A 20741-nucleotide genomic window follows, 5' to 3' on the forward strand; every position below is an offset into this window, starting at 1 on the left:
AATGGAGTTCTTTGTCTCTGTATTCAGTGCAATCCCTTGCCTGAAACAACGTACCAGGCTAACTGGAGGGTTGGAGAGAGGGATGGAGAGTGATAGGTTTGCTGATGATAATAAAGAAAGAAAGGTCATAAGTAACAAGGGCAAGGCATGACTGAATTCTGGATTTGCTCAGTGATGTTGAGAACTTATATGTATTCCTTTATAATTACAAAAGCATCTTTTTTTTTTTTTTGCAGTAAAAAAAAAACAAACCCAAAACACTGTCATTTCAAGTCTGAAACTCTCTAGTCCTCCAACACACTTTTGTTTCTCAGAAATAATTTTCTAAACTCTACAGGAAAGAGAATGGTCTTTACTAGCTTTTCACATGTATAGGGGTCTTTGGACTCTATTCTGTTCAGTTGTTTCTTTATAAGGAACAAATCTCTAGTTTTATAATATATTTTAACAGCTTCACAGGCAAAACCCCATCCATTTTACATATTTGTTGCCTTTTAAAAATTTTTTCTGGCTACTTTTATATGTTTATTTTTCCATATGAACTTTTAAAAATTAAAAATCATGTTGTCAAGTTCCATCTTTGTTTTCTAATATTGGGATAGGAAATTAAGCGTGCTCTTAATCAGTAAAACAAAATCATGCAGCATTTACAGGTGTTGCTTAGGTCCCTCTATAATAATCATTCAAACCCCTCATTAAATCTAGATGACAAAGGTTTTTAATATCATTCCATCCATTCAGCATTCTGAGGTGAGCAGGAAGAAGTCCCAGCCAGAGAACTTTGACTCGGCATAATTTTCTGTTTGCTGTGCCAGCACCAGATTTTGGCATCTGGGGTCTTGAGCTGGCTTCTCCTCTTATACATAGAGTGACTGTATCTGATCTCCTTCCTATCATTTCTACCTGACAATCAGGGTAGTGCACAGAACAGCTATCCCTTTGAGTCTGAAGTTTCAACAAACCTTTGGTGAGAAGCGTGTTACAGGAAAGCAGGGCATTAACGGGTTTTCTGCATGGTGATGCCACATTTATACCCCATTCCCAACCTACCTCCCCAGGCAGTAACCTTGGCAAAAAATCTTCACAGTTTCTCAAATGGTACCAAACAGATTAGTCTCCTCTTTTTGCACATAGTTCACTTTTACCTGCAGACCTTGCCCCTCTGGAGTAAAGGAGTTCCTCCTTACTGTGAGGGGGAGGGGCTGGGCAAAGAAGAAATGATAGGCTAGGCCCAGATTTTCTGCCCTGACCCCAACATTACAGTCTTAGAATGTTCAGCTGTGATAGTGAAAAGGTCTTCTTAACCTTCAGTGCTACACCAACACCTTTATGCATGTACCATCTAATCATCTAGTCTAGGGAGTGATTTTTGACCCCCTCCCTACTTTATACCCTGAAGCTATTACTGTCGCTGTTATTCTCTCCAGCTCTGCCCACACTTTCCATATCATTGTCTGTCTTCTGTACTTTTTCATCGGACTTGCCAAAGAGCAAGACCGCAGGGTAGAAACTAGTCCATGTTAGAAGATTTACAAAAGTGACTACCCTAAGTTGGTTTAAATTAGTTCCATGTCTGTTTTAACTGAACTAGCAAACAGTGAGCTTGTCCTTGCTTAGATTCCACATGGTCCCCCAGCCACTTGCCCTCACAGGGACCTGGGAGTGGCTCAGGAACCTTGGAAGCTGAAAAGTCCCAACCACTGCCCCTTCCTGCCTTCACTCAGGGAGAGCCCACAGCCAGCCAAGAACCACCGAGCACCCCACCTCTTCCCACTCCTTTTGGGGGTTTCAGAGTCAGGTGGTGGGGAAGACTCTAGTCTTAAGTCTTCACCTGTAAGTGAGGATGATAATAATACCTATCTCATAAGGATGCAGTGAGCACTGAATGAACCCAGATGCTTCACAAAGCATCTGGAAGCGCTTCACAAAGCATCTGGAAGCGCTTCACAAATATGGGCTGTTGGGGTGTGTGTGTGTGTTTGTGTGTGTGTGTGTGTGTGTGTTCTCCCAAGGTTCCACTGAGCTTTACACAATCGCAGGATAATTGCAAGGCTATTGTTTGCTTAAACCACACCTGCTGAGCAGAAATAACGCCAAACTCTGCTAAGATATAGGGAAACACTCCTAAACATTTTAAACATATATAGATTTTTTAAAAAATTTAATGTTGAATAGATAACCAACAAGGACCTACTGTATAGCACAGGGAACTATACTCAATATCTTGTAATAACCTATAACGGAAAAAAATCTAAAAAAGGAATATATACAGGTTTTCAGTTATTTATATATACGTATATATATGAATCGCTTTGCTGTACAACTGAAACTAATACAACATTGTAAATCAACTATATTTCAATAAAAAAAATTTTTTAAAGCTTAATGTTGTAAGTTTTACAATACTTATGATTAAATCTCCAAAATTTATCCTAAGGTTCTCATTCTTTGAGGAAAGCAAACCTAAACGTAAAGACAACAACATTTTTTAAGTAAAGTATGGTAAAATATCATTCTCTGAGGTATTAAAACAGCACTTAATTGCTAGACAATTCCTGGTCTTTGACGAGAGCTCACGGCAAAGATATTAAACTGCTGTTGAGGGTTAGACATTTAACTTTCAAGAAGTTAGACTGATGATGATCATTATTTTCAATATTGTTATGCATTTAACCAGCAGATTTCCCACAGAGAGCCAGAGGGTCTAAGAGACCCTGAGAGCCACGGTGTGGCAGGCCTGAGGCTGAGACCTAGCTGCTTGCCCTTGGAGTAAGAGTAGCCCCTGCGTGAGGAGGAAAGGAGCCTCCGCCTCCTGACTGGAGTGCACTGTGCAAGTGTCCACAGGTCTGAAGCAGCAGTGGAAGAACCTGGAAACTGCACCTGGGAAGCAGCAGGACAGACCTCTGCTGGAGAGCACAGCCCAGCTCAGGCTGGTCGCTCCACTCAGCTCAAGCACAAAGGGACTGCTTCCCCAGGGTTCGTCTGCTTCTCCTCACCCCACCCCCAAAGAGGGCTGTGGAGCACTGTGTGGGTTGCGATCCATGCCCACCAGTGCTGAGGGCCTTCCCTTGCTGGGTGGGTACAATGGGAGGCTGGCACCCAAGCTTCTCTTCTATTCAGCTGTGTGAGTTTGGGCAAACCCTTCCAACCCTTAGCTGCCTCATCTGTATACACAGGGCTAGGCTAGACGTCTAAGGTCCCCCATCAGTGGAAGAGTCTATGTTTCTCAGGTGACAGCAGATCAAGACTGAAAATACATGTAAAGGAAATTAAAAACTTTACTTTTATAAAATGTCACCTCACCTCATGGTTAGAAGAGTCACAAAAGAGTGGTTCAAGTCACGATTTCACAAACTTAATTACAACTAAACTAAACTAAACTTTACTTCATTAACGCAGATGACAGATAAAAGACGACTTACTGGTGATTCGATGTCCTCTAGGAGTAAAACAGAACAGCGTTCACATTTCAACAGTGTTTGGGCCCGATGCATTATTTTCTTGACAATTTTCTCCAGGTCAGTCTGTTCTTCAAAGAGGTCATTAACCACCTCTAGCAAAGCCTAGGAAAGATAAAGTGGATGTATTTAGGTGGCTAAGAGACTGAATTAAAATTCTTCTCTCAAAATTCCATTTAGTCTTTGCTATAAAAATATAAACATTTTTGTGTGACTAATTTTTAAAGTGTTTATGGTTGTTTTGACACACTTCCATCATTTCATTTTATAACATAGTCTTTTTTTATATGTAAATTTATTTATTTATTTTAGGCTGCGTTGGGTCTTTGTTGCTGCGCGCAGGCTTTCTCTAGTTGCAGCGAGTGGGGGCTACTCTTCGTTGCGGTGCGCAGGCTTCTCACTGCGGTGGCTTCTCTTGTTGCGGAGCACGGGCTCTAGGCACACAGGCTTCAGTAGTTGTGGCACGCGGGCTCAGTAGTTGTGGCTCGAGGGCTCTAGAGCACAGGCTCAGTAGTTGTGGCACATGGGCTTAGTTGCTCCGTGGCATGTGGGATCTTCCCAGACCAGGGCTCGAACCCGTGTTCCCTGCATTGGCAGGCGGATTCTTAACCACTGCGCCACAAGGGAAGTTCCTATAACACAGTCTTAAATTGTAAAATGTAACTTGAGAATAGTGCCAGTCCATATAATCCCACATAAATTCCTCATATAACTGTATGACTATATTCCATATAGTTAATGACTACATGATCTCATATAATCATTACTGATAGGCTTTTCCCCTCCTACAGTAGTTTTTCTGCAATGTGACTAGGCATAAAACCAACATTTTTTGGGCTTCCCTGGTGGCGCAGTGGTTGAGAATCTGCCTGCCAATGCAGGGGACACGGGTTCGAGCCCTGGTCTGGGAAGATCCCACATGCCGCGGAGCAACTGGGCCCGTGAGCCACAACTACTGAGCCTGAGCGTCTGGAGCCCGTGCTCCGCAACAAGAGAGGCCGCGATAGTGAGAGGCCCGCGCACCGCGATGAAGAGTGGCCCCCGCTCGCCGCAGCTAGAGAAAGCCCTCGCACAGAAACGAAGACCCAACACAGCCAAAAATAAATAAATAGATAAATTAAAAAAAAAAAGTGGGACAGCTCACTCAAATATTTAAAAAAAAAACAAAACCCAACATTTTATGAATAACAGATACCTGATTCTCTCTAATGCACATTTATTTCAGAAAATTACAAAGCATCTCTTCCTCACCAACCGGAAGAAATAGCTTCATGGTCAAACTCAAGACTTATTTTCACTAATACCCATCTCTCACAGAACTCTTAAAGAATCACAGTGGTGGATGCTAGTTAAGTTTCAGAGCCTTCAAAAATATATACAAAAACTCCATTAATCCCTCTACACAAGAAGTATTGCTTCATCCCAATCTGTCCAGGAGAACATTTAAATACCATTATAATTCTCAAAAAGAAATCACCATTAAAACTTCTATTAAAACAATAGAATGAAAAGCACAAAAATTAAAGAAAAAACTTAAATTCTAACTTGAAAACTGTATACTCATTTAAGAGTGAAATTGTAATAACTTGTCATTTTATCCAGCTAAGTTAGCTTGCAATTTATGCATTGAGATAATATTTATTTAGAATTTTTAATTACATGGATATTTCTGGAGATTGAGGAATAGTGGGTCATTTAAAGGTAGCAGATATTATGCCTCTATCAGAGTGCAATCAGAAAATTACACAGCCAGTGAATTGGCCAGAGGCTGCTTTATTCAATAGAATTTAATAAGATGTGCACTCTCCAGTCTGACCTGTCACAAAAGGATTTCATGGGTTTTCAAATTCACATCTATTCTGGTAGATGGTGTTGACTAATTTTCAACTTTGGTAATGAATTTGATTTGTCCTGAAACCATCTGAAACATGTGAACATTTCTTCTCTGAGTCTATTCAGGTAGAAAAGCATTTGAATGAGTTAAGAGATCCATGAAATGAGTCTAGTTCACTGAGCATCTAAAAGAGGACCCAATATCTTGGGTAGCATTTTCTCTAAAGAGAGCCTGTGACTATGGCTAAGGGCCATGCATTGCTCTATGATCCCAAAGCAAAGAGAAACACCAGGAGGTGAAAAAAGTTTTAAGTGTATCCTGTCCGTTTGGCATTTGGACAGCAAATCGCTGTAAGAGGTCAATGTGCAATAATTTCATGTGCAAATATAACATTAAAAATGAGGCAACTGTCTGCATAATTACCAACAAAATCCCCTGTTATTAAGGGAGAAGACATTATTTCCTTAATCATCCAGACTATTTCTTCAGATGAATCATATTAACTGAACAATTATTTAACTTCTCAATTTGTTGTGACTGCATGGATGGGGCCTCTGGGACCCGTATACAAGAACATTTATCTCAGAGGAAAAACTAATTGTGCCTTGAGTTTTGCACTGACAAATCACATTATAGTAATTTTATTGTTTCTAATTAAAAATTTCTGCTTTACTAACAAGTGATAAAAGTTTCACAAATAACAATGCAGACTATTTTCTCCAAAATAGGAGAAAAAAAGAAGAAAATCTAGGATGACATGCAATTCAACAGACATTGGAAGCCTTGCACACAGCTGAACACTCCCTGCTTCTTGGTGTCACTTGCATTTCCCCACCTCCTTCTTCTTATGACCTTTTTTGCTCCTGGGCTCATCCTTAGACCTCTTCCCTGTCTTACCCATATATTTTCCCCACCTGTAGCCTAGTTTTAAATACCATCTATATGCTGATGGTTCCCAAATATTAATCTCGAGTCTTCACATCTTCCCAAAACTCTAGATTCCTGTATCCAACTGTTTACTTGCCACCTGTACAAGCCTAAAGTCGTTTTCACTCATTTCCAATATCAGTAAGCCTTATATATTTTACTGCTAATTTTTTTGTAGAATCTCTCACTTCTCACTGACCAACCACATTATTTCTCCTCCCCCCCAGTTTTATTGAGATATAATTGACAGAAAACTTTGTGTGAGTTTATGGTGTACAACGTGATGATTTGATACACCTATATATTGCAAAATGATTACTACACTAAGGTTAGCTAACACACCCATCACCTTACATAATAACATTTTTTGTGTGGTAAGAACATTAAGATTTATTCTCTCAGCAATGTTCAAGTACATAATACAGTATCATTAACTATAGTCACTATGCTGAACACTAGATCTCCAGAATTTATCATCTTACAACTGGAAGTTTGTATACTTTGACCAACATTTCTCCTTTTCCCTCACACCCCAATGCCTGGCAACTACCATACTACACTCTGCTTCGTTGAGTTCTGCTTTGCTTTCCATAGATCCAACATATACGTGAGATAATATACTATTTGTCTTTCTCTGTCTGACTTATTTCACTTAGCACAGTGCCCTCAAGTTTTATCCATGGTGTCACAAATGGCAGGAGTTTCTTCTGTATTATGGCTAAATAATATTCCATTGTGTGTGTGTATGTGTGTATCACAATTTTCTTTATCTACTCATCTATTAGTGGACAGTTAGGTTGTTTCCATGTCTTGGCTATTGTAAATAATGTTGTAATGAACATGGGAGTGCAGATATTTTTGAGCTAGTGATTTCATTTCCTTTGGATATATACTCAGGAGTGGAGTTGATGGATCATATGGTAATTTTTTTTTTAATTTTTTGAGGAACCTCCATATTGCTTTCCGTAGGGGTTATACCAATTTATATTCCCATCAACAGTGCACAGAGGGTTCCCTTTTCTCCACATCCTCATCAACACTTGTTATCTCTTATCTTTTTGATAATAGCCATTCTAACAAGTATGAGGTAATATCTCATTGTAGTTTTAATTTGCATTTCCCTAATGATGTTGAGCATCTTTTCATGTGTCTATTGGCCATTTGTATGTCTTCTTTGGAAAAATGTCTATTCAAATCCTCTGCCTATTTTTTAATTGGATTACTTTTGTTGTTGTTGTTGTTGCTATTGAGTTGTATGAGTTCCTTATAAATTTTGGATATTAACCACTTATTGATAAGTATGATTTGCAAATATTTTCTCCCATTCCATAGGTTGCTTCTTCATTGTGTTGATTGTTTCTTTTGCTGTGAAGAAGCTTTTTAGTTTGATGTAGTCCCACTTTATTTTTGCTTTTGTTGTTTGAGCTTTCATATCAGATCCAAAAAAATCACTGGAGCTTTTCCCCTACATTTTCTTCTAGGAGTTTTACAGTTTCAGGTCTCACATTTAAGTGTTTAATCTTTTTCAAGTAAATTTTTGTGAGTGATGTAAGACAGAGGTCTAATTTCATTCTTTTGCATGTGAATATCTAGGTTTCTCAACACCATTTATTGAAAAAAAACTACCTTTTCCCCATTGAGTATTCTTGGCTCCCTTGTCAAATAGATGTTGACTATATATGCATGAGATTATTTCTGGGCTCTTGATTCTATTCCATTGGTCTATGTGTCTGTTTTTAGTGCCAGTACCATACTATTTTGATTACTATAGCATTGAAGTATAGTTTTAAATCAAGACGTGTGATGCCTCCAGCTTTGTTCTTCTTTCTCAGGATTGTTTTGGCTATTTGAGGTCTCTCCTCTCTGCTCTCTAGACACATGGACCAAGGTTTCTCCTACCCCAGGGCCTTTGCACTTGATATTTCCACTGCCTGGAATGTTCTTCCCAGATCTTTGTGTGGCTTTACTCCTTCATTTAATTCAGGTCTCTGCTCAAATATCATCTCTTTATAGACACCTTCTTGATCACCTTCTGAAATAAACATCCTCCGAAATTATCCTTCAGCAACCAGTCTGTATTCCATTACCTCACTTCATTCTTCTTCATAGCACTTATCACTACCTGATACTATAATAATTTTTATTTGCTTGTTTGTCTATTATCTACTGTTCCCACTAAAATAGTAAGTTCTATGAAGGCAGGGGCTTTGGACGGACAGTGTCTGAAGAGTACCACAAAATAAGTATTTGTTGAGCGCATAAATGAATACATGAGGATGCAAAGAGTGTTCCTTAAGGAATTTAAAATGTAGTTGGAGAGGAGGGCCATCAATACATATTATACAGTGTGGTAAGTGCCCACAATAAAACAATGGTGGTATATACAAGGCAAAACAACAAGCAAAGGAAAGATTAAGTGGAAGACAAGGCTGGGTCCTGAAGGAAATGCAAGGCAAAAGCAGTGGGAGGAAGAAGGTGGACATAAGGCATTGAAGGTAGAGGAAGAAATATTACTAAGGGAATGAGAAAGTGAAACAGACTGTTTTCTGGAAACTGGGGACTGTATTGCTGGGGTGTCCAATGAAAGGAGGAGAATGGTAAGACATGGGGCTAAAGATGACAACAGGATCCAAGTCAGAGAAAACAGGTGGTATGCTGTGCTAAAGAAGATAGCTGTAGCTGTCAATTGTTTCCTGTGAAATATTCATAAATCATAATGCTTAGCAAATGAAACTTTTAATCAATTTGATAATTAACTGAGGGTTTCCAACCTTTCTGAACATCTTCTTGTTAAATATATTTCTAAATTGTGACAGTAACTTCCCTATATTTAAAAGTATAGTGAGCCTAATATAATTTAATCTGTATTTGATCATTTCACAATTATTTGAGCACCAGTCTTTGTTTGTTTGTTTTTTTATAGCTACTTTATTTTTATTTATTTATTTATTTTTGGCTGTGTTGGGTCTTCGGTTCGTGCGAGGGCTTTCTCTAGTTGCGGCAAGTGCGGGCCACTCTTCATCGCGGTGCGGGGACCGCTCTTCATCGCGGTGCGCGGGCCTTTTTACTATCGCGGCCCCTCCCGTTGCGGGGCACAGGCTCCAGACGCGCAGGCTCAGTAGTTGTGGCTCACGGGCCCAGCCGCTCCGTGGCATGTGGGATCTTCCCAGACCAGGGCTCGAACCCGTGTCCCCTGCATTAGCAGGCAGATTCTCAACCACTGCGCCACCAGGGAAGCCCCAGTCTTTGTTTTTGTTTTGTTTTGTTTTTTACTATTTAACCCTATAATTGGTGAAGGTATATGAGGTCAATCCCTCTATGTGAGTTTCTTTATAATCCTATAAGATGGTGCTTGCAGCATTATTGTCCAGTTACCTTGTGATGCTCTTCCAGGAAAACTTTCAATTCAAAATTTGTGATGTGGGGTGAAATCATTTGTAACATACCTTCCTTCTTAAGGGAACCAAATTGTAAAAAAATCACTAAATTGTGTTATTGTTTCAAAGCTATAAGTAAGCAAGAATATATCTGCTGCCTTGAAGTATAGATGTGAAATTAATTTCCTTTTTAAAAGAAGCTATTTCCTGCAAACAACAACAGAGAATTTATATCCACTTCCATTTGGGTTTATTGCTTAAAGGGGATCTTCAACCATAGACTTGAAGGATTATACAAATAAAAAGGATTCCTGGACTATTCAAAGATCATCTGCTGTTTTTAAAAGACATAATGACTCACAGACACTTGAAAGAGAGCTTTGAGGGTTGTCAGCAATGTTTCTTTCTACTCACCCTGCTTCTTTCATATTCTTTCCTTGAGGCAGCAAATAGCTGAGCATTAGATATGGCAATTCCGCAAAATGGAAGATACATCTGCATAACCTGGGGGCAAAGAGAGTGTTATGAACATTAAAACACAAAAATATGGAACTAAATTCCACATTTCCTTCATATGCCTGATTTCAATACTATCTTTTCAACCACAGAGACTGAGTATGGTGTTGTTGATACTAGTATCTTAACTTCAGAGAGAATATTTTTCAGAGTTAACTAGGGACAGTCAAGCTTTAACTAGGGACAGTCACATCTATGAAGATATAAAGTGAAGCAACAGACTATGATGGCTGTGATACAGGAACTGTGTCTAAATCATCTTTGTATTCCTTCCTTGATCAACGAAAAATGAGTAAATGAAGTCTGATATATTTAGAATTTAAGGCAATGCCCATACTCACACTTGGAGGTAGGCAGGATATAAGCCAATTTCTTTGTACACATGTATCCATAGCAGGGATCTCAGCTTGACGCCAGAACTCTGTCAGCTACAGACTTAAGCATGCCTGTTAGGATGGGCCCAGTAGGAACTTAGGGGCCAGAAGGCCTAGGAGCCTCATGCAGAAGGGTTCAAACTGAACCCACTGCTCTGTTGCTATAACTACCCAGGAAAGGCTGGGTACCCTTTAAGAGAGCACTCCTCCTATGGGAAGAAACAGCTACGTGCGATGGGCCTGATCCTACCAAAGATTTTCTTATTACAGGGGGTCTAGGTCTAGGGATTCTCAGTAATTCCTGGCACTCTCACTCAAATTCATCTCCAGAATCTCTGATTCCAGAGAGAGAGAGAGAATGTCTCAAGTAAAAACCGAAAGAATTCTTTCCGTAAACTCTTCACAACGTAGGACATTGTGAAAAGAGACAATGCTTTGGGACTTTTCTAAAGTAGAGGGAAAAGGGCATGTGGGCATGTTTTTTTTATATGACAGTCAGTTTCTCTCTCTGTCTCTCTCTCACACACTCACCATGATGCCACGTCAAGAGGCAGCAGCAAAACCGAGCAGTTCCTGCCATGCCCAGAAGAGGGCAGTGCAGTGCTCACCGTGGGTGAGGGATGAAAACAGCAGAGGCAGATCCACCCAGGAGCAAGTGTGAGACACCCCTGGAATACCCAGAACAGAATTACCTGGAGTGGGAGGTGCTTTTGTAGAGGGGCTGGAGGTGAACAAAAGATGATTGGCACTTCACAATCCCTATCATTTCTTTACTATTAAAATCTTGCTTTGGCTACCTGGACATACTCAACTCTGACAGAGTGTCCCTAAAAGTAATTCAGAATTTTGTAGAAGTGAATGCTGAGACCCCACTTTTTTATCGAGATATAGTTGATGTAGAATATTACATAAGTTTCAGGTGTACAACATAGTGATTCACAATTTTTAAAGGTTATGTTCCACTCATAGTTATTATAAAATTTTGGCCATATTCCCTGTGTAGTACAATATATCCTTGTAGCTTATTTTATACATAATAGTTTGTTCCTCTTAATCCCCTACCCCTATCTTGTCTCTCTCCTCACTGGTAACCACTAACTTGTCCTCTATATCTGTGAGTCTGCTTCTTTTTTGGTATATTCACTAGTTTGTTTTATTTTTTAGATTCCACATGTAAGTGATAACATACAGTATTTGTCTGTCTCTGTCTGACTTATTTCACTTAGCATAATGCCCTCCAAGTCCATCCATGTTGCTGCAAATGGCAAAATTTCATTCCTTTTTTTTATGCCTCGGTAGTATTCCATTGTGTGTGTGTGTGTGTGTGTGTGTGTATACACACACACACACACCCCACATCTTCTTTATCCATTCCTCTGTTGACGGACACTTAGGTTACTTCCATATCTTGGCTATTGTAAATAATGCTGCTATGAACATTGGGGGTGCATGTATCTTTTTGAATTAGTGTTTTTGCTTTTTTCAGATAGCAATCCAGGAGTGGGATTGCTGGGTCATATGGTAGTTCTATTTTTGGCTTTTTGAAAAACCGTCATACTGTTTTCCACAGTGGCTGCACCAATTTATGTTCCCACCAACGGTGTACAAAGGTTCCCTTTTCTCTACATCTTTGTCGACATTTGTTATTTGTGGTCTTTTTGATGACAGCCATTCTGATAGGTGTGAGGTGATAGCTGAGACCCCACTTTTAAAGGGAGAATTAAGGTATTGAATAGAGGTTAAAAAAAATCAGTGAATTGATTTTTACAGATATTTTCAGGATAAATTCCTTCACTGACTCTGATACAAAATAAACTAATATTTAATGAGGACCTGTTATGTGCCAGACACTCTCACTTCATTTCTTCATTTGAATCTCACATCACCTCCTCATGGAGGAACATCATGACCATTTTAGAGATCAGGAAACCCAGGAAACTTGCTCAAACCTACAAAGGGACTCAAGTCATCTAATTCTACAACTGGTGATCATTCCTTACAACATGTTGCCTTCCAGACCTAGGTGTTATTTCTGTCACCCGCTCTTCCTGCCAGTCCCCCTCATGCCTTAGGAAGTATGTTGATAAGTCGTATAAAGCTGTTGACATAAAGCTGCCAGATATACTGCCAGAATTTCCCTGCCTTTAGCCAGAATGGGACCACTTTCAGCATCACCTACACACACACAGAGTACCTTCCTTGCAGTTTTCTGGGGTTTTTTTTCTACTGGGGAGACAGTGACTATGATGGAGGTGGAAGGGAGAAGATATGTTAACTTTCCACTTCTTCCTTCCTTCCTCCCTCTCTCCTGCCCTCTCTCCTTTCTTTCCTTCCTCCTTCCCTGTATTTATTTGCCTTCTGGGGCCAAGTATTATATAAGGTCAAGCAAGTAGGAAGAAGAGAATGACTAAAGGAACATGTGAAATATATATAAATATATATATATATATGTATATATATATATATGTATATATATATATATACATAAAACTGAAGTTTACTATTGATGGAGACGATATATAACTTCGTGACACACTGCAAACTGAGAGGGGGTCTTTACTTACCAAGGGAATGATCTACACTGTGTCATTCACTGGCACAACAATTCAACACTCTGGGGCCACACTCAGCTCCATTATGGATAATTATATGACAATCTATAGAATTTCTAAATAAATGTGCAGGAGAAGTGGTCAAATACATTTTGAAAGAAGGGAGTAAGAAGAAGCTGAAGCATTATGGAAATAGGAGATAATGAAAAATAAAAATATTTTTATATCTTTTTTCCATTCCAGTGCGAAAGATGTCTTTTTTAGAAAAAGATACACTGTTCTATTCTGCTCTTTCTGAAATCCCCCTCCTCCAAGAAAAAATACTAATTTGGCCTTCACCATCTAGTTTCTGAATGCCAAAAGATCTAAAAAGCCTTAATGACTAAAAAGCTAATGAGTCTGTACACCCTTGTGCAGCACTTTTCAGCTTGAAAGCACTTTATGAACATTGGCTAATTAATCTTTATAACATCCCACTCAGAAAGGTAGTTAAACTGAAAATCATTAAACAGTGTGAAAAAGTCACTTTAGCCCTGGAAACTCATGAAAAGTATCACTAATAAGCATAAAATCTGAGCACTGGGACTGTCCATCAATATCCTAAAGAAAGACAGTAGGTACTGAGCACTTTCAAACTTGCAGACAACAGAGAAAGGCTATTCAAGCCCCATGGTCTGGTCTGGTCCAATTATATATCATTAAAGAACACTGGAGGTCTACACTGGAGGTTCACAGTGAGGGGCCTGGGGCCATCCCCTTTATGGACCCCACTCCTGAAAGCAACACAGCTGGAGGGGCCACATCACTGTCAGCCAAATTAATGGGTGAGGGGATTGCCCACCAACACCTTTCTCTGCGCAGATCCTGAGATCTGGGCTCTCAAGTCACTTCTGCCCTCAGGCATTAACTGTAAGGCAAAGCTTCACTGATTCAAGCCACACTGATTTTGGAACTGGGGATGTTTTAATAATTGTAATTCAAAAGCTAAATAAACTCTTCAAGTAGAATGATTTGGAAAATAAGTTATCAAAATAGGAAACAGTCACAGTATTTTCACATAATGAAACACTTTCTACGTCTTTCAGAAATAGAATATTTGAAATAGTAAAAAATTACTTTGAAGTTTTCTAGAAACTCCAGAGGAAATTCCTCCTTCCAGAGGTATAGTTTAGTTCACTGTAATTTTGTTTCTATGCAAATTCAGTAAAGACAATATGTCGGGTTTTTATTTCGAGAATCAGAATTACAAGTGCATCTTGTCAGATCACACCAAAGTATATACTCTTGGCTAAAGCATGCCTTTTTCTCTCAGACCTGTGCCCTCTTTGAAGAAAAGTCTCCAAAAAGTACACAGAGGCATAAAGTACCAACTTTGTTTAAAAAAACATTGGCATGGAGTAGATGATCCAATTACATATTTTTTTGCAACTGTCTACTTTAAGAATTAACACTCATAAAGAGAATGGGGTGGGAGGAGAATTGTATTCACAAAAGATGCAGGCGAGCAAGATGGCAAATGAGGAAGGAAAAGTTCACTGGTCCTCCACTTTCTCTTCGTAGGAGAGGGGGATGTAAGTGCTTCTGCTCCTGACCCTGGGTATCAAAGCTGGGCCCCCAGAAGAATTGGAGTGAGCACCCTTCCAACTATCCTCACCTCTCTCCTTGAAGCTAGTATTGGCTAAAATATCCACAAGAGGACAAGCTTCTCCACGGTAGACAGGTCGAGTCCAATTCCTGGCAAGTAGCCGTACAACATCAAATACTCTCTTGGACTTTTTAGAGGCTCTGGTCTGCGGAGCACCTGAATCATACAGGTACTAATCACATCAACCGATAATCTTATCTCTATGTGACCCCATTCCCCACCCCCGAGACTTTGGAAAAATAACCCTCTCATGTCCACAGGCAGTTCTAAATTCCCACCCTCTTATTCACAGATATCAAAGGGAAAACCCTGAAAGAACCCATTTCAGGAGCTGTGTCCTTTCTAAGATAATTTGGAATGTCATATGATTTCAACAGAAAATAAAAGTACTCATATTTCCACCACTCAGAGGTAACCACCGTTAACATTTTGGAGACCATCATTCAAGTTTTCCTCTCTCTCTCTCTTCACATAAACTCGAATAGGCGTATTATATAATAATCCTATACGTAATATTTTGCTATCTGCTTTTTTCACTTTTTATAACCAGCTATCACTTATAATGGCCAATTTTTATGGATGCAAAAATATCCCATTGTGTACTCTGGAAAAAGAAAATGCATGGAGAAACAAAGTAGATTAGTGGTTGCCTTGCAATTAAATTTTTGCACATCCCATGATTATTTTCTTAAAATAAAGCCCTAATATTTGAACTTATTTATTTAACACATGTTTACATGGCACTTCCTCTGAATCAGGCAATATTCTGAATGATTTACTAATGTTAATTCATTGACGTGTGTACACTTTTAAATAACTCCTAACAATAAACACATTTTTAGTTTTCGTTTAAAAAAATCCAACAGTATAGAAGTACATACAGTAAAATAACTGCAGATCCCCCTTCGTTTCCTGTCCTGCTACCCACTCCTCTCCCAAGGAACAACCACTATTAGCATTTACAGTGTATTCTTCTGGGTACTTTTTTTATGAACTGCATACATATAATATCTAGTTTTAGGGTGGTGGTAAACACAATAGGAATCAGACTGTGGGTTATGTTCTATGCCTTCTTTTTCACCTGGCAATATATCTTGGAAATCATTGTCAGTTACTTAATTCTTTTAATCTCTGCCTAATACTCTAGGGGGTGGATGTACTTATTAGTAGACGTTCACATTGTTTCCTAATTTTGCCTTATTACAAATAACACTGCCATAAACTTTCTTACAAATATATTTTTGTTCAGCTGGACAATACTTCTGTTGGACAGAGCCCTAGAAGTGAAATTTTAAGGTTGCAGAATATGTGCATTAAAAAAAACTTAAGAGCTACTGCCAAACCAGCCTCCAAAAACGCTCTACCAATTTATATTCCCACTAAGAGTAATGCCCTACTCATGTAACATTGGGTATTATTATCCTTTTAAAATTATGTCTATATGATCGATCAAATCAATACTCATTTTTGTATTAACTTACATTTATTAGATTACTAGTGATATTGAACACTTTTCATAATTTGTTGGTTATCTTTTTTTTTCTTAATGTGCCCTATTTATCTTTTCTTACTGGACATTCATCTATCTTTATTGCTTAGTAAGGACTCTTTATATTCTAAGAATATTAACCATCTTTCATTTTTGAAAATCATGACTCTTTCTTGATAATTAGCAATTGCCATCTATGTGATATGGTCCAATGGGTCTACAAACTATGATTGCTTTGTCTAAGATGAATAGATATTATGGCTCAGTAAACTTGGCCTACTCCTTCTCACTGTGTGAAGAAATTTTACAGCAATATCTACCTATGTAACTCTGTCAAGGTTATTTTCGTAAGTAGGTTGACCTACATATCTCAGCCTGCCCAGTTGCTCTGTTCGTTTTTGTAACTCAAAGTTCCTGTAAGAAATCAGTTTAAGCTACATTTTGATCCAGGCATTCTTGAGTCTTAACTATTAACATTGTTATGATCTCTCCACTTACCAAGCATATGTATAAATGCAGGAGACACACTATATAGTAATTTAGTCATGGTATCAACACCCTGATGCTAGAAAAATTCTATTATATCACAATCAATGTATGAACAGAAAAAATCCTCTTAGACTATTTTCTGATGAGAGATACATACATTTTTCTTTACATTTGAAACATAGTCACATGATTTCTTCCTATTAGCAGCACAGTACTTCCTTTAACCATCTTATTTATCTAGCGCCTTGTTTTTTATAACTCATGGTTCTTAAAGTAGTGGACATTTTATATAAATGGAATCACATAATATTTGGCCTTTTGTGTCTGGCTGACTGCTTTCATGTAGTATACTGTTTACAAGGTTCATCCATGTTATAACATGTATCAGTAGTTCATTCCTTTAAAAATTTCTTTTAATTAATAGACTTTATTTTTTAGAGCATTTTAGTTTTACCCAAAAGCCGAGTAGAAAGCACAGAGACTTCCCATATACCTTCTTCCCTCCCACAACATACACAGTTTCCCCAATTATTAACATCTTACGTTAGTGTGGCACATTTGTTAAAATTAGTGAGCCAATATTGATACATTATTATGAACTAAAGTTCACAGTCTACATTAGGGTTCAATCTTTGAGTTGCATATTCTATGTGTTTTGACACATGTATAATGACATGTACCCACCATTAGAATGTCATGCAGAATAGTTTCATTGACCTAAAAATTCCTTGTGCTCTATTCTTTACTCCCTCCCTCTCCCCAAGCCCCTGGTAACCAGTGATCTTTTTACTGACCCCACAGTTCTGCTGTTTCCAGAATGTCATATGGTTGGAATCATATAGCATGTAGCCTTTTCATATTGGCTTCTTTCACTTAGCAATATCCATTTAAGGTGTCTTCATGTTTTTTCATGGTTGGATAGCTCATTTTTTTAAATCACTGAATAATAGTCCATTATATGGATGTACTACAGTTTGTTTATCCATTCACCTATTAAAGGACATCTTGGCTGCTTCCAAGTTTTGGCAATTTTGAATAAAGCCGGCTGTAAACCATTCAGGTGTGTTGTGGTATCTCCTTGTTGTTTTAATTTGCAGTTCCCTCATGACATGTGATGTTAAGCATCCTTTCATATGTTTATTTGCTACCTGTATATCTTCCTTGATGAGGTATCTGTTCAGATCTTTTGCCCATTTTTTAATTGAGTTGCTTGCTTATTGTTGTGTTTTAATTCTTTATATATTTTGGATACCAGTCCTTTATAAGCTATGTGTTTTGCAAAGATTTTCTCCCAGTCTGTAGCTTATCTGTTCATCACATGTTATTTCTGTATAAAGCTTAACCAGACTTTTTGTTTGTTTCTATTCTGATTCCAGAGAACTTTAGGCTTAATACAAAGTTGTAACGTATTTCCTCATCTACTCTCGACCTTATCTCAATATCAGTCCACACAGGACGATATCTTTTTTCCTAGGCCCAAGGAAAAAGGCATGTTTTGTCTGTGGAGGCAAGTCATTTGCTGGAGTTTTTCATTCTGTCCTTTCTGAGAGACCTTAGGCCCTTCCTCTCTATCATCATCATTTCTGTCTCCTGTGTCCAACTCTTCTCCTCTCCCTTCAAAGGGGAATGTGTTCCCCTTCACCTGGTATTGCTGTTTCCATCTTCACTGTGTGACCTACATCTGCTTGTCTTCAGGTCCTCACATCCTACCTTCTAGCTTACAATCTTCAGTATACAGGAAGATTGTCTATAACTTTCCAATCACCAGATCATAAGATCCATCAACTATTCTAAGTTCTCTCTGAAGCCTTTAACACTTGATCACCAGCTAGATATTAAAACCTTGGTTTCCATGTACTATACACTCCTATTTCTCTTTCTGTGTTTCTGATTCCCCCATTTAAGTTATAATTCCAGATTCAGTCTTTGGCCTTCTAATCTTCTTTTTTACAATTTCCCTCTAAGGATTGATTTATTCATACAATATAAGAATCCTACAAAATAAGGTGGGTTGGCCATGCAAGGATTAACCTTTGACCAAGAGTTAGCTAGAAAAGACAACAAACTTGGTACAGCCAGATATTTAAGGTAGCTGAGAAACTTCCTCCTGCTTACTTGCTTCTCCTACCTCACTCTTGCACTTTGGTCCATGGCTAATTCCTTTTGCCTCTGACTTCATTCTCCTATTTTCCTACCCCATTTCCTCTCAGCCCCTCTCTGCTATTTCTCAGATTTAGGTTTTGGAGTTTCTGATCCTGATCCAACAACTTGAGTTCTGAAAACATTTGCTTCCTCTATCTTATAGTCTAATTTTAGCATTCCTGGTCCTAAATTGAACTCAACTCTGAATTCAACCATATTAAATAAATAGGTGCCAAAGTCTTTTTCTCTTACCTGTGTCTCAGTGGTAACCTGTGGGATGATTCTAAAGTTGGCGCTCTGGTGCTGACCTTTTCTCTGTGCTGTAGCTCCACATCACCAGTTGCCTAAAGGACATTTCAACTTGGAAGTCTGTTTACTGCCTTAAACTCAGCATTCCAAAACCAAGCTTGTCATTTCAATCCCCCTCTCTTCCTGAAGAAAGAGCTTCCTTCTCCAAAATGCCCTATGTGCCAAAAGAACCATTAATGATTGAATCACCCACTTCCAAACCTTGAAGACCTCTTGGATTGTTGTCCATAAATAGGCATAAGCACATCATAGCAATTCAGCAGTTTTTGAAGCCTCCATCTCCATACCATTGAGCTTCTCTGGCTCAGCACTACCATCCCTCACCATCTCTGAATTATTTTAACTGTAGCCAAGACGCTCTCATCCTTACAATGTGTCAAGAACTCATTAACCTCAGGTTTCCCATCCAGAAAAGTCATGAGTTTAAACACACTGACTGTTCATCCCAATGTTTCCTGTTGTCATAAGTAAAGAAGATAAGAAACTATATAAAGGCCTTACACATATAAAAAACTAGGTTTTTTTAAAACTACTTTTGTATGAGCATTTTTGTACCACACACAGTAATTTTTAAAAATCTCATTAGAAGCTCTTCAGAAAGTATCTCCAATATTTAAGACTATGGCTAAGTATTTTATAGATGCTTATGGAAGATATGTAATAATCTCAGGAAAAATAGTGAGGAAATATAAAATTGCTATTCAGAGAAACACATGAGACCCAGAGGGGATTCTTCTACTTATCTATTTTGTTTTCATTTTCCAAAAATAATTTATCATCAAAATGCAACACCAATGACATGGATAATGAACCACACTATTTTTTAATTTCCAGCAATAATCTCCAGTGGAGAAGAAACAGAGAAGGCTATGAAACATATGCTTAGAGCATTAATATTTAATTAATGTAATAGGACCCTGAAATGAATATTATAAATGTAAAAGACTTGTAAGTTGTGTCTATGCAACTAAAATACAGAAATGATACCGAGTAAATTCAGGACATTCTTAATGGACAACCTTGAACACAGAGAGAGCTTAAAGCTTGGCCTAACAACAAAGAGAAATTTGGAAGGGCTAATCGTTTATTACCAGAGTGGCATATCAATCCAAAGAGGTGAGGGAGAAGCATTCCATGTGGTTCATCAGTAGTTCAGCCAAGGTCTCTCATTCTGTATCTTAGAACAGTCTAGCTGACAAGCTAGGAAGCAATCTTCAAAACCATAATGCGTTACTGCCCCCATCCTCACTTCCCACTTTCACCCACGTTCAGTCAGTCGGCAATAGTGTCTCATCACTTCCTTTAGGTGCTATTTCTCTTCATAATTCAACTATTTATTTTCAGGGGTAGATTCCATATGAGTAAGCCAAAGAACAAAAATTCAAACCCAAAGAAACAGATGGAAGGAAGGAATTAATAAAAATAAAATCTGAAAATAATCAATGGGAAAACAACCAGCAAAACTGATAAATTATTCTAGAAAAGGTCCTTGTAGAGAAAATCAATAAAACATATATAAATCACTAGCTAGTTTAACCAGGGGAAAAAGGGACTTCCCTGGTGGGCCAGTGGTTAAGACTCTGCACTCCCAATGCAGGGGCATGGGTTCGATCCCTGGTGGGGGAACTA

At 38.4% G+C, this 20741-nt stretch overlaps 1 protein-coding gene across 1 annotated transcript in view; it reads right to left on the minus strand.

The window, feature by feature from the left end:
- The window catches only part of PDE11A (phosphodiesterase 11A), a 423612-nt gene that overhangs the window by 254903 nt on the left and 147968 nt on the right, over positions 1 to 20741 (minus strand). The window contains exons 3-4 of the mRNA XM_059927271.1: positions 10011 to 10100; positions 3423 to 3563 (exon numbers count right to left, since the gene is read on the minus strand). Of these exons, the coding sequence (XP_059783254.1) occupies positions 3423 to 3563; positions 10011 to 10100 (231 nt within the window). The remainder of the gene's footprint in view (positions 1 to 3422; positions 3564 to 10010; positions 10101 to 20741) is intronic.

This window comes from Balaenoptera ricei, chromosome 7 (assembly GCF_028023285.1).
Source record: "Balaenoptera ricei isolate mBalRic1 chromosome 7, mBalRic1.hap2, whole genome shotgun sequence".
NCBI lineage: Eukaryota > Metazoa > Chordata > Mammalia > Artiodactyla > Balaenopteridae > Balaenoptera > Balaenoptera ricei.